The sequence below is a fragment of the Protopterus annectens genome, chromosome 15.part0, assembly GCF_019279795.1.
Source record: "Protopterus annectens isolate FY-2018-M chromosome 15.part0, PAN1.0, whole genome shotgun sequence".
NCBI lineage: Eukaryota > Metazoa > Chordata > Ceratodontiformes > Protopteridae > Protopterus > Protopterus annectens.
In genome coordinates, this window is record NC_056749.1 from 538,959,538 (window position 1) to 538,974,257 (window position 14,720).

The following is a 14,720-nucleotide window of genomic DNA, read 5'->3' on the forward strand; positions in this document are numbered from 1 at the left end:
CAGAATTTGATGAACTGGAAAGGCAGCTTGTAGAAACACTTCACTCACCAATCAACAAAATGACTTTTCAACAACTGGTGCAACTATATTGCATATAAATGAAATAAGTATATTTATACACTCCTTTTCCAGTCTTGGAACACACTATTTTCAATTATTTCCATATTCTGTTCTAACTGTTGCCTCTTATTATGCATATAAATTCCTAAGGAAGCAAATAAGGTGAATCAGTGTCCACCTCGCCATAGTTATATATCATACAGTCAAAGGTTTTAGAGTTGTGAATAAAGAAGTCAAAATGTTTCTTCTAGATCTCCCATGCTTTCTCAATTGTCCAGCCGATGTTCGCTATTTGATCTCTAGTGCCACTGCTCCTCTAAAACCAACAGTAATGGTACACTTGTTTTTATATTGATTTGCTAAAGCATCAGGACAGTTGTAATGTTACAAAATCTGCCAAAAGTGCTTCAGAGCTGATAGAATACTTGTTATAAAAGAACTAGTATTAATATCTTTTGAAACATTTTTAAAAATGAAGTAAAATATCCTACAGCAGCCGTAATTTTTAGACAGAACTTTCCCAAAATGAAGAGGAAATGACCTTCTGCAGCTTTTACTGGAGAAATACACAACCATTCAAGGAACTGTTTCCCCAAAGGGAATCACTGAAAGTTTCTAACAACAGTAAAAAGGCCAGCAGTGAGCTGAGAATCATGAATCCAGAACCAAGACTTAAAGTTGCTTCCTACAAGAGTATAGTCATCAGGAAAGCAGAATTCATGTGGATCCTGTAAGAGTATACTCATCTTTATACAATACTTCCCTGTACTGAAAAGATAATACTCATCACTTCTTTCAGTCTCATTTCTGATGTTCTAGTAAAGGTACATACATAAAACTAAGGTAGCATCTACAAGGTAACATGATTTCTAACCATGGCGATGAAATGATCAACATGGGATATGCAGATCTGGAGTTATTAATGAGTGTTTACAAAAAGTTATGAAAAAAAAACAAATAGGACATATTTCCATGTTTATATTTATAATGCAAAAAGTAGAGTGATACTTCAAGTTGGGGGTGGTGTATTCAAGCAGATGTGTGTAAAAGTGACATAAAACATAGGTAAAGTGAAGACATTCTGAATTATAAATGATTCTTTCATAAAGTAGTTGTCTCTATTATCTTTATTTTCTTAACTGCAATAATTTCTGAAAAGAGGTTTGATTCACAGATGAACAAATGGTGCCCCCTTATAAAAACATTAAGGCATACAATGTTGCTACTGATACTTGCCCATCTAATACTCATGATTTTATAGATTAATGTTGTGAAATTATTATATGCATTGCATAGATTCTGCAGTATGACAAAACAGTATGCTATCCTTCTTGTCATATATCATTAGAAAGCACTTGAAGAGGTGAACAATTATGAAGGGCGCTATAACCCTTTGTACGACTGTAACTCTAGCATTTTTTGGCAAACAAAATACAGTATTTCTTTCTTAAATATGCAGTATGAAATCAGCATCTACAGACAGACTCTTGATACTACACCAGAGTAACACCCATTGTCTACCAAAGTGCTATCATATTTTACATTTTTTGTAAATCATACCTTTTATGAGATATTATAAATCTTGCTGAGTGTATTTTCAGTAAAGGATTTTGGAGAAAAACTCTCAGGATGCAAATGGTTTCTTGGCTTAGATCTCAAGAAGCAAATGTGTTAATTAGCCTCCTGCTCTCCAGGATTAAATGAGTTAAAGAATTATACAGAAAATTATGTGCTTTTACCTGTCATCTACTATATGTTATATGATGGAATCTTGAGTCAAGTTTTAATCAAATGGTACTGGAATTTTAAATTAGCACTGGCTTTTTGAAGAGATACTTTGTTGACAGTTTTCACATTGCTTCATCAGTGAAGAGGATTTCAACTATCTGAAGCCATCCTGGTTTAAGTATTTTTATTAGATTACTATAGAAAGACAAGCAGTGTTTTGTGATATCCCAAATGCATGAATCCAAGCAATCCCACAGTAAATAATGACCACGTGTGAAATTTGCTTAGCCATCTTGAATGTAGTGAACTACAGTGATAACCTTCTTCAAAGTCCAGTACAAGACATACACCTACATACATATTGCATACACCTAGAAATATCCAGGTCTATGGTTAATTGTCGAACAGACTAATCACTGAATGGCACATCATCGAAAGCAAACCAGAAGTACATTCTTCAAACGTGCACTTCATCAAACCTGTGAGATGGGGAAAGTAAACTTTCACTTGGCCAACATTTCCCCATCACACACACTGTACAATTTTAAACCCACCGAGGAGGGGGGCTATGCCGCCAGCACCCCCCACACTCACCCTAATTATATATATATATATATATATATATATATAATATATATATATATATATATATATATATATATATATATATGTATATATATCGCCTCCAAGATCACACTACAGTGGGGAAAAGTGAGACATGGAAGTGTTGGCCAAATAGTTACTTTCCCCATCTCACAGGTTTGGTGAAGTGCATGTTCAAGGAATGAATGTTCAATGGTTTGCTTTCAGTGATATGCCATTCAATGGTTAGTCCATTTGACGATTAACCATAGGCCTGAACTACCCATGCAAAGTATTGGAGAATGCATAAAAATAAAAGACAGACATCCAAGGAGTGCAAATTGCAAATTTCTTTTTATTTATTTATATTTTTATTACCAGAATGTCAAACTGGGCTGCAGCCCATTTTCATTGGAGGCCCAGGGAGAAAACCTGTAGAGAATACATGAAATCTTATAAATAGTTATACAGTCTTCAGAACTGATATTTGGTAATCACAGAACAGTAATTGCCTCTGTTATGTAAGAGATCTTTACTATGCAGCGTGGTATTTGTGTATACAGCATTGCAATAGCATTACCTATTGTCTATACATGGAATGAAACAAAATATATAAACTTAAGGAGGTGTAATCAGAAATTATAGTAACACATTTAGCTAACTTAACGTAGTAGCATGATGTTTTGTTAGAGTTTGCTGAAGTGTAGGAAGCAGAGTAGGTGTATCAGAAGCACGATGCATTAACTAACTGTAAAATGATCGACATGTGCCAGCAAGTTTGTTATTACTTGCTTTGTTTCTACCAGTGTAGGGTCAGACAGTGATGATTTGATGAGGCTGCCTCTGTTTGGCAAGTACAACAGTGTAAATATTACATGTGAGAGGGTGTTAAGGTCTTGATAGTAGAGATATACTTGTAGATCTGTTTTATACATACATACATACATATGTCCAGTAGATGAAGATATACTTTGTAGTGTATTCAGTGGTCAGATAGGGAAGGGTTTGATGCTTTTGAAATATTGTATTTTAGGAAGAGATGTTAACATCTGTCTTTAGTTTGGATTAAATAGTGTGATCTTATTTGTTGAAGACTGATAGCCTGCTGTTACTAGTGATGTCACTAGGCAATTTGGTCCATGAACAGTCACCATAATGTCTGAACAGGGAAACTTTGTAAGAGTTACATAATATTAATAGCTACAGATGTTCTCTTTGTAAGGAACAGAGTTTGCTGGGGTGTGTGGCTTGTTCTAGAGGTTGAGTGGTGTGATGGAGTACAGGAATCTGTGTGCATTACAAAAGAGAAAGTAATACAGTCTGTCAGTAAAGGAAAATTTGGAATAGTTTGTAAAACATGTTGCAATAGTCTGTTCACTGTATATAAGTATGAATTTAGCTGGTATCATCAGTTATTGGTGGTGTTTCTAACTATATAAATAACTTACAAAACAATAAATAAGTTAACCTTGATATGCTGTAAGGATATTTCTGCTCACCTTTCAATCATTTAAGATGTTAATTTCTTTAATACTATTTCTTCCTACCTTTTATTTATAGTTACTATATTATCACCCTCCTTTCACTTCTCATTAATGTCTACTTTCATCTAACATGCATTTCTTCCTCTCCTTTTCTCCTTTGTTCACAGCTTCTTCTTACATCATAGTCTGGCCATCTGGCCACAAGTGCATGTACTTTAAATATATAGTGATTTTGTTTTGCTGTCTCACCTCAGGTGTTCAATCTGTCCACATATTACATTTTCTTTCCATAAATGCTATTCTTTTTTTATAACAAAACATTTTTTTCACTTGTCCTCTGTAACACAAAACCCCAGTTTCCATTAACATGAACAGTGTTGTGAATATAACACAGCTTCCCAACACATACTTTTAATTCGGCTCCTGTTTCTGAACCTCTTCCATTTTTCATTTTTTTACTCTCTCTCACGTTTTTCTGCATAGAGGCTTAAGAATTTATATGTGATTTTCTTCAAGTAAGATGTGAGGGTGAGTGGAGGGGCTTACTGCTTCCCCTTACAAAATGCTTTATTTGATTATGTGCAGGTCTGATTTGCATAGACGTAGTTTAGCTTTGTGTGTGTGTGTGTGTGTGTGTGTGTGTGTATATATATATATATATATATATATATATATATATATATATAAAACTAGTTGTATATACTTCTAGATGTTTACCTTTATGTATATATGTCTACATCTTAGTTTCATGTATATATGTCTAAATGTCTATATGTCTAGATGTTTAGCTTCCCCTAGGTATGTCTAGATGTTATGTGTAGTTAAGTTGGCCAGTCACATGCAGTTAGATGCTGCACATTTGTGTTTATACCAGTTGGAATGTCATGTAATAGCAGTGAAACAGATTTCTCTCCTCTTATGTAGTGCCAGTATAATTTCAGTTGCACTAAACTCTGTCAGCTTCACATCATTATTACATACAAAGTACCTGCCTGGAACTGTGTCCATTCTAGTAATAAATTTCATCTGCACCACATTTCTATTTTGCACCATTTTTTCGCATGGTATTATGCCACAACTTTTGCATTTACCTACAAAACTCTTAATGCTTCATTGTAGCACCATCTCATACATTATTGTACTTAATATCATTCTCCACTGTCTGACCCTCCAAATTCTCTTGAAGGAATTCTGCAGTGTCCTGTAATGCTTGAACAATTTGTTCTTTCTCACTCCTTTCTATTACAACCAACCACAATTTAACCAGTGTGGTCATTTCCAAATCCACAACCACATGTAATTCAAGTAATTTCCCAGCTAGTAATATTTTTTTCTATGATCCAAATACACAACCATAACAGCAATCTCTGACTGCATTTCCCCCTGCAGCCGTGCTACTGTAAGCGGACTCTCCATTCCCTCTCTTCAGTTAATGGCTACATTTTAGTCGCCCTTCTCAAACATTAGGCAGTTTTCTATTCAGATTGCTGTTTGGATAATGAATTTGCACCTAAACCCATGTTGTCATTTTTCAGATGGTCCTCAATTCAACCCTTATAAATAGGTTGCATCTAGTTCACTTAACCCAGTTAACAAAAGTAAGTGATGTCAGCTTTGTGGAAGAGAGAGAAGAATTCCTGATTATCACCCAGATTACCAGAATTCTATTAGAGAACCAAGAACTTAAGGACCTAGGGAGGTAGGGAGAGAAGTGATGATGCTAAAACTAACCTGCCTCCTCCTGGTAGATGGAGTGGAGTGCGTACATCAGGATGTAGATCCAAACAAGCATGTCTCATTTAGTTTGGAAACTTGCTGATGCATCTGGCTTATTAGAGAAGCAGACTGTTAATGGGTTACATCACTTGCTTCAGTGAGCAACACACACGTATATTATGCCCACTGCACATCAGCCCCTTCCAATCTGCCTCATTGTATTTATGGCATCAGACTTACTAGGGAAAACTTTGTCCACTGGCTGCCAAGATCATCATTTATCACAGTCAGCTTACCTGTAAGGAGTGAATAAACACAACCACAATAAAAGGCATCAGGTTGTTAGACAATGGGAGAGATCTAACATGTAGCAAGATTAAAAGAAATAATGCTAACCACTTTATTTTACTGTAGATACCATCCAGAACAAGGTCTTCGGGTGCTGCAGTGATTAGTGTTCATGTTACACAGCTCTGTATTCTGGAGTTTTATACTGACCTCTAGTTATTCTCTTCGCAGAGTTAAGTTCTTCTCATGTATGAATACACTTTTTCTGAGTACCCCAGTGTCTGTCCACTTCCAAAAAGCTTGCTAGTTGAATGACAGCTATAATTTATGCAAGCATTTTGCATTTGCCCTTGAGGTCCAAGTTTTGTCAGTAAAGGTTCAGCAGGGATTAGCTTACATCCCAGGTTAACAAGTTATTAAAAACATCAATATTACGTAAAATATGCTTATGCAATATATGCTAGAGTCCATCCAAGGGCATAACATCTTAGACAGGATATACTCATTTATTTAACAGAATCTTAGGTGTGGAAGTTGGCAGCTATCAAGGAAGAAGTAATGACATAAAAGTGTGGTTCACATGAAATACAGCCATACAGTAAAGCCATGTCAAAGTAATAATGGTAAACGTAAAACAGGCTTACTGGGCAAGATGAGAGCATGCATCAAAAAGACATTATGATGCCATGTAAATAAATCAACAAAGCAAAATGATGCAAAAAGCCTGTATGACTTTCAGAAGAGGTGGAAATAAATAACAGAAAAGGATAGTATCCAGGAAGTTTCAGGATACAAGCAGTGAGTGTGACAAAAAATAAGACCAGAATAAGCAGTACCAGAGTACTACTTACAGTAATATTGATGGGGTACATGACAGCAGCCCATTCATAAAATACAGCAGATTCTAACTGCACATTTAAAACAAAAAGGTTGAAAATGCAATGTGATGGAATTCAGCACAAAATTCTCAGAGAACTGAGTGTGGAACTCACTTATGACCACTAATGTTATCAAGTTATATTGTAATAGTGGAGGACTGGAGGAAATGGTTCCCCATTTCAAAGTGGAAGTTGGGGAGGAGCAGAAAGCTGCAGACCAATTAATCTGAACTCAGCAGTAGTTGGAAATGTGATGTCATTAGCTAAAAAGGAAATAACTGATAACTAAATAGGAGGCATTGGTGTATAGGATCCTGAGGTAGAAAATGTATGTACAATGATGCTTAACAATTTATTTAATTGGAAAATTGAAGTAATAAACTGAGGGGGACTGAAAATATAGCATATCTTCATTTTAGGAAATCATCTGGCATATTTTACTCTAAGTGTTTAGGAAAGAGTAGGCTCCACAATTATCATGAGATAAAACTGGTTAGACATCAGGACTCAATTATAATAAACATGACAAATATACATTTATAAAACATATCCACATGTTGTCAGCATGCTTTCAGGCATGCCTACAGCACTATGACTGCCCTATGGTCAGCCTACACTAAAAAGCTGCTCCATCCTACTCCTGAACATTGTAAATACTTTTTTCTAACACATGTATGCTGACTATGAAGTCAGCGCAGTAGTCATTATCAGGTGTTCATACCCCTTATAGAATGAGAGTATGGTTGCAGCATGGCTGACTTCCCAGCAGCTATCAGAGAGGTTTTCCTTTAAGACCTATCATTTTGTCTACCCATGCAAAAATCCCAAAGGTAAGCATGTAGTGAAATGGCGTGAGGGCTGCTTAGCTGGTTCTGTGATTGATTCCGCCCTCATAGCCAAATCACCCTTAATGCAGACATCTCAAATAAAGAAACTGAATGGCACACATTCGTGGCCCTGGGCCCACACACTGCTGTAGTACCTTCTATAAGGCACTCCAAAGTACATGATTATATGTCTTCTCTAGGTCAGAAAATGCATGCAAGACCATGCTGGCAAAGTCCCAGAGCTCCTGAAAAGTCTATAAAAGAACAAAAAGTTGATCCACTTTTTCACAGCCTGGACAGAATCTATGGTGCTCCTTCTGAATAAGAGCATTAACTGTTGGACAAAGTCTCCATATTGGGCCTTGGCTGAGGCCTTATCAGAGAGAGATTGTGATACCTCTATAACTGGGGGCTCTCTCCTATAATCCTTTTTTGTAAATGGTAACCTACCAATCCAGTTAAGGTGTTGACCTTACCTTTTAGAGAGTATTGAAAAGGTGCACTAACCACTACATAATGTCTGTCTTTCAGCCCTTATGAATATATAATTAGGTAGTTCAAGGAGCCACATTATGTCATACAATGACTTAACACATCTCAGCCTCTTCAAGGTTCAGGCTGTCACAAGTGCCCAAACATACTTTTAAACTGCTCAGTGCAAGAAATCTGGACAGAGCTAGAAATAATGGGGGAACAAAGCCCCAAACATAGGGAGAGATTTTAAATATTGCTCCTATAAATTTAGAAAGTTAGAATATCAGGTTTAGCATTATTATGTATTTTCTAAAGGATATGAAGTCTGAAGCTCAAATGTCTGCTATTATTTAGTATTATTTAGTGACTTCAATACTCAATTTGCCAGAAAACTGCAAATTTTACGAGGAATAGACCCAGAATATGAGACACAAATCTGGAGAGTTGAGAGGTATACGCCCAAACAGGGAGATGACCTCAGACAAGGAGCATGGTGAGGTGTGCAGGCTGGTGTACAGCTGGTTGGTACCAGGTACTGAAAGTACAAGATCCAAGCCGATTGGTGGCAGCTAATAAAATTAAACTATACTAGCCAGAGCTGCATAGGTATTGTTTACAATGTTTAGCTATACGGCTTCTGCATCTACAAAACTTGGTTTTAAGCATTTATTTATGTTGTTTGGTGGGGGGGGGGGCAGCATTCCCTTTGCTATCAAGTTAAATAATGTCATTAAACATTTTTCTTTACTTAAAAATCAGCATTATGTAGCTGTGCAATGCCTATTCTAAGTGTGTAATTGTGTCAAACTGTGTACCATGTTTAATATTAGAAAAAGAGTTTTAATTTTTTTTTTTGCATCATTAATCTTGTCTTGCTTACATGTGCTACATTCTGTCTTTCTGAGAAAGCTTATTATTTCCTCATCTGTTTTCTCTTTGTCCTTTCCTACTGCAGTCGCATGGAGATTTTGGGTGGTTACTATGAATATGTAGATGTCAGTAGCTGCCAAGATGTCATCCATCTTTACCACTTGCTGTGGTCAGCAACGATTCTGAATATAGTGGGATTATTTCTAGGAATCATCACAGCTGCAGTCCTTGGAGGCTTTAAAGACATGGTACGGTGGTGTCAGTTACTTCTGTAAATGTTTCTCTCATGCATATTACATACAAGATGGTAGCATTTTTGCCAGAGAAGTCAGGCTTGGTATACTGTGAGTATGTAGAAGGCAAGTTTGTATGTGATCAAAGGACACATTATTACTGACAAAACTATTATATGAGATACTAATCAAAAGATACATTAGGACTAACCAAACAAATACAAGATATGGTCATATAAGTAACTTTCTCAAGCTGTGTTAAATTTATTCATTTAGCTGACACTTTCTCATAGATGAGGCATGGTTGCAGATAAAGCAAAAACATAATTGCAGGAACGCAGAATCTCTTCGCACAGAAGCATGGATTTGCCTGCTTAGAATGTTCATTTTTCAGCCTCTCTGAAAGCCCTTCTAAATATGTGATCTCTTCTCTCCTACCTTCCTGTCACTTATTCCAATTTGACTCTTTAATTCATTGAAGCTATTATTGTACAAAGCTACTAGAGTTGAGATTTTAAACAGTTTTGAATTTATACTGGAATGTTGAGGTCTACAGTCTGTCAAGGTAAGTTAGCAGTACTGGTTATAAAATCCATGAATGCACCATTTTGCCTCACTATTTTCAGACAAAAATCTCTGTTAATCTCTTCTAAGTCTCAGTGGTTGCGTAGCTGATTATTTAAAGCTATAGATAAAGCTTCCTATGTTTGCAATGAGAATATGAGAGTCTGGTCCACCCTTAACCAGAGTAATATTTCATTCAAGGAAAAACTGTTTCAGGTAAACATTTTCTCTGAAGCAAGTTTCAAAGAATCCACCTTCTCTGCATAGTAGTGGATCCTGCAACCAGTTTACAGTACAGTAAAGAAAAGGAGTCTCTTAATGGGAGCCTTGAGACTGGCTTGTTAATTTTTGGGGGTGGGTAAAGTTTCATGCTGGGTAACATTTCACTGACTGGTTGACTAGTGATCATATTACATGAATTTTCACAGTCTTCAGACTGTTGTGTTGTGTACAGCTATAAAAATGCTAACAGACTGAATTAGGAGAGTAAGTGTACTCTTTCTGAGATTTGAACTCAATTAGAATAGAATTTGGTTCTGCTAGTGCTAACCTAGCTATATAACCAAAGTTAGGAGAGACCTACAATATTCCATTTTCTCTGAAGCATAGCCTGGAGATACAGAAAGAGCAACAGTCCCAGCCGAAGAGTGTAATGTGCTCTATACAGAAATACATACAAGCCGAAAGAGAAAAAGAAGTGCATGCCGTTGTCTATTTGCTACTAATTTAGTCTAATTTGTGTTCTCCGTAATGTGTTTCTTCATTCCTCTCATCACTCACTTTTGACATCTCTGTTCACCATAGCACCCCAGGCGTGATAACACATTCTGATGCTTCCCCACTGACACATCTTGCTTCTTCACCAAGTTTCCTGCTTTGCCACCTTCCCACCCACTTTTTGAAGTCATGAGTCATTGTCTCCTGTAGTCTAGTTTCTGGAAGCTCATTCCTTCCTACTTTACTTTATCCTGTTTCATTGCTGTCTCCTAAGTTGTGACTGTTAGGTCCCAGCCCTCCTGGAGCAGGGAGTGCAGCTTATTTTATTGTTATGAACGAAGTTCAGCTTCACCATTCCTCCTCCTGATCTAACTGCTGCTTGCTAGTTGTTGTGGTGTTTGATCATTTCAATTTCATTAAAGTACTTTTTTTTACACAGTCTGAAATTGCAATGGATTTCTTGGAATATTGTTAAGGATGTTACAGAGGAAAGGAAGGAATTGAGTAAGCAAAGAAAAATGTGGGTCTATATTATGTGATCGAAGAATCTGTTCTTCGAACACATAATAATCGACACATATACAGCGAACGCTATGAACCGCGAATGGCCACGTCCTTGACTTTTTTCTTCGATCACATAATATAGACTCGAAAAATGTTCAGCAAGGTAACACGTAATGAGCTTATAATTCCTGGCAGATTTGCCTTGCTATCAGAAATGGTATGCATGGCCGACCTTATGCATAGACAAAATAGGTGGCCTCTAGGGTGCAGCTGCTTTAGGACAGCATTTCCTTTATTTTTTTAAAGCAGTGAAGCCCGACATTTCTTTACGCTTAAAGAATAAATATAGTAATATATAAACATCCCAAGGCACCCCTGTTAAAAGAAAATGCTTCTATGGTATGATGGGTGCCCTAAGGGATGATGGTGCAGTTGACCACTCAGTCACATTACACTTGAATGTTATTAGGTTTCAGTTCCATGGATCGGACAGAGCAGAAACCTGCAACATTTAAAATGTAAAGAGAATTTTTTTATATGAAGATGTGTGAATAAAGAAGATAACATTTCCATCAGTGGTAGCATGAGGTTGAGGTGAGCTTGAGGATCAGGACAACACCAAAAATTAGGTCCTGGGGGATCAAAGGCCCAAAATCAGAGACAATTTTTAAATATTACTCCGTTTCACTTAAAAATGCTAATGGTTTTAAACAACATGCTTTTTCTGAACATAAAAGTATGGAACTGTAATATCCTATATTATTGGCTGAGTGAAACCATTTTTAAACAGCTTGTCACAATCTTGTTTTGCTTCACTGGAGATTCCTAAGTGACAGTTTGCATTTTATCAGGTGAATGATAGGGATCTGGGATTGCCATCTTGAATCTCATCCTTTTTTAGCAGCTGAAATGAGTCAAGACACACAGAAACTTTCTTTTCTAATTTTCAAAGACAAGTCGCGTTTTATATAAATGATCTACTGATGCCATTTGATAACTCCTTTAGATTTTAATAAATTCAAAATACTTTCAATTACTGTGGAGTTTGGTAATCTCTTACAGGTTGCAGGAGTCTGTCAGTGAGTGGTGTTGAACAAACTAATTCCTGGCAGCAGCTTATCTGCAACCATTTTTTGTGCATACCCACAGTCTCTTTTTTCTGGGATAACAAGGTGCCTTCATATTCTTCAAATCCAACTTATTCCATATTCTTTTGTTTCATTTTACTGTTACTTCCTGCTCACAAATATTGGCGCTCTACAGACTTATGAGGGCAGTACTTCCTGCCTTTGCATCATCACGCTTATCACCTTGATGATGCAAAGTTGAATCTTCCCTGCACTTCCTGAACTACTAGGTCAGGTCTCTTTCCTCTGTTTTTTCTAAGAAAGAAAATATGTTAATGCTGCATATGGGCTAAGTGCAGTATGTCTGTCTATTAATGGAACAGGTTTTGCATTAGCAGACATTTTCAGGGCAAAATGAACTACAAAGCATGAAATTTTAACATCTAGCATTAGTGTCCGACTGTAATCTTCAGTGATTTACTAGAAAATCTAAAGTTTTATGAGGTATAGACAGGGTAAAACTATGAGACAAAATCAGGGGCATTCTACAAAAATCATCAACAGGTGAAAGGTAAAATTCAGTGACTGACAAAATCAGAGACAGTTAAGAGTTATGGACTTTGTGCTGCACAAGATATCCTTGTGTGACAGTGAAACAGAAGCGGCCTTAATTTTTTTTTTTCATAAAAGGAATGCAGAATACATGGGGGTTTAAAGATTAGATTAGCCAGCAATGTGTAACTAACCTTAAAACTGAAAACTAGACAACAAATACAAAACTGCCACAATCTGAAAATCCTCTCTCTGCACCCATTTCACCCTTTTGCTGACTAGGTAATGGACTCTCATGTCAGCAAGAAAGCAAAATGTCTTACTGAGTAATCAATTAATCAATGGGGGTGGAGCATGTTATGGCTGTGAAGGGCATTTTTGAAAGAAATCTTAAGAAAAGTGAGAATGCAGCTGCGACGCCCATGCCCTGGCCCAGCAATCAAGGAGCCTTAATCCTCACCACTAACACCAGTGAGAGGCGTCTCATATAGGAGGAAAGGATAACAAATACACACAGTAAAGTGCAATTTCCCTTAAGAGCACACATAGATCACAGTCAGTCCGGGGCTGGATGCTCCTTTGCTCTCCAGGTCCCCCACAAGACTCCCCACTGGCACAGCTATAGGGTCCAAATCTCAGCCTAGCTGGGCAAGCTAAAACCTCTAGCACGCTCTCTGTCCAACCAGTGCTTCGTGTCCCTGCCGAAGTAGCTGACACACACACACTTTGAGATAAGAGTTTATACAACCACACAGACACTCCTGGGAAAGGCTGGCACAGGTTCTCCAGCTGTGCCCCTAATACCCAGACTAAATGGTAGTACCACCTGCCACCACCCAGCTAATATTTATCAGCTACCCAAAGGCCCTTAAAAGGGTGTTCAATTATTACTGTGCAATATTATTATCCAATTGGTAGTATAACTAAACAGTCAAGGCTTATTAGAGTGACTTGGTACAGTAATCACTATAAATATGCAATGTACTCTAGAGCTTAAATTATCTCTACACAAAACAGCCACAGTTGAAGGGTTTTCAAATATTTAATAATAAATAATAAAAAACAAGACAATACTTCTTACTAAACAGTGCTAGTCAAGAGTTCAGAGATCACAGAGAAATAGTTAAAATAATTCAGTAGTACAGTTCTGGCATCACAGAAAACACTTAGTCTAATCTTTCTAGTTCCTAGCTATTTCTAAAAGAAAACACAAGTCTAAGATAACTTACATAAGAAAACAGGCAGAGTGCTGATGAGTTGGATGGTCAAGACAGAAATGTTTAATAACCTCTGGTTCTCTCTGTTTAAATTGAAGTTGCAGTTCTGATTCACATTACATCATTCTTCACACTTTCCTGAGGTTCCCAGGGTACACATTACATTATTCTTCACACTTCCCTGGGTTCCCAGGCTAACAGAAACTGCATTTACATTCTTAACATTTCCTTTTGTTATCTTGCAGCTGGTCAGGAAGCAGAGCAATAAAAATACATGTGCATGTTTAAATCTAGCAATTTAACTCTTGGTTAAAATAATAGAAAGAATGTCTTCATCTAGATGGGCTGGAGCCGACTTTAGATCAAAGGGTCATAACATGCCTTTACTTGGTCAGTAGAGAGCACTGTTGTGACATTTTTTGCAGTTCCACATCTAACAGCAGTTTTTCCATTTAAGACAACAAACATGTGTCTTACATTGATATTTACAAATTATAGAATTATCTATAAAATTCTCTCTGGCTAGGCTGGCAGCCTTCGCAGCCTTAAATGCCTAAGAGACAGGCAAGGTAGGCAGCTACTGAGGAAATATATTTTGAGAACAGATAGGCTACTTTGATTTTGCCAATTTGCACATGATTTTTTTAAGTCTTCACTCTTCAGGGATGTCTGTTGTAATAAAAATGTTACACTTTGAGCATGCTTCCAAATCAGTTGACCTTCCTTTTAAAACAGTAGCATGCTTTACACTTGTTTGACAGAATTTAAATATATATTTTCCCAAATCAGTTTTTTGATCATTTACAATTAGAGATGTGATGAGATGGTCCTCACCCATTTACTGCAGTCTTGCTTTGGGTTTGTGTGCTGTTGTGATCCTTAAAGCTATGTTGTTTACAGTAGTATGCTGCAATGCTGGTAGTACTGTCATCCTTGGCAAATAATCTAACAGTCTGAAA

The 14,720-nt window shown here is 36.9% G+C and overlaps 1 protein-coding gene across 4 annotated transcripts in view; it reads left to right on the forward strand.

The window, feature by feature from the left end:
• The window catches only part of TMEM255A (transmembrane protein 255A), a 370,298-nt gene that overhangs the window by 285,502 nt on the left and 70,076 nt on the right, over nt 1-14,720 (forward strand). For 3 of the 4 annotated variants that reach the window (XM_044057351.1, XM_044057348.1, XM_044057349.1), the window contains exon 7: nt 8,993-9,155. The exons of the other annotated variant lie outside the window; for it this stretch is intronic. In XM_044057351.1, the coding sequence (XP_043913286.1) occupies nt 8,993-9,155 (163 nt within the window). The remainder of the gene's footprint in view (nt 1-8,992; nt 9,156-14,720) is intronic. 4 annotated transcript variants of the gene reach the window in all.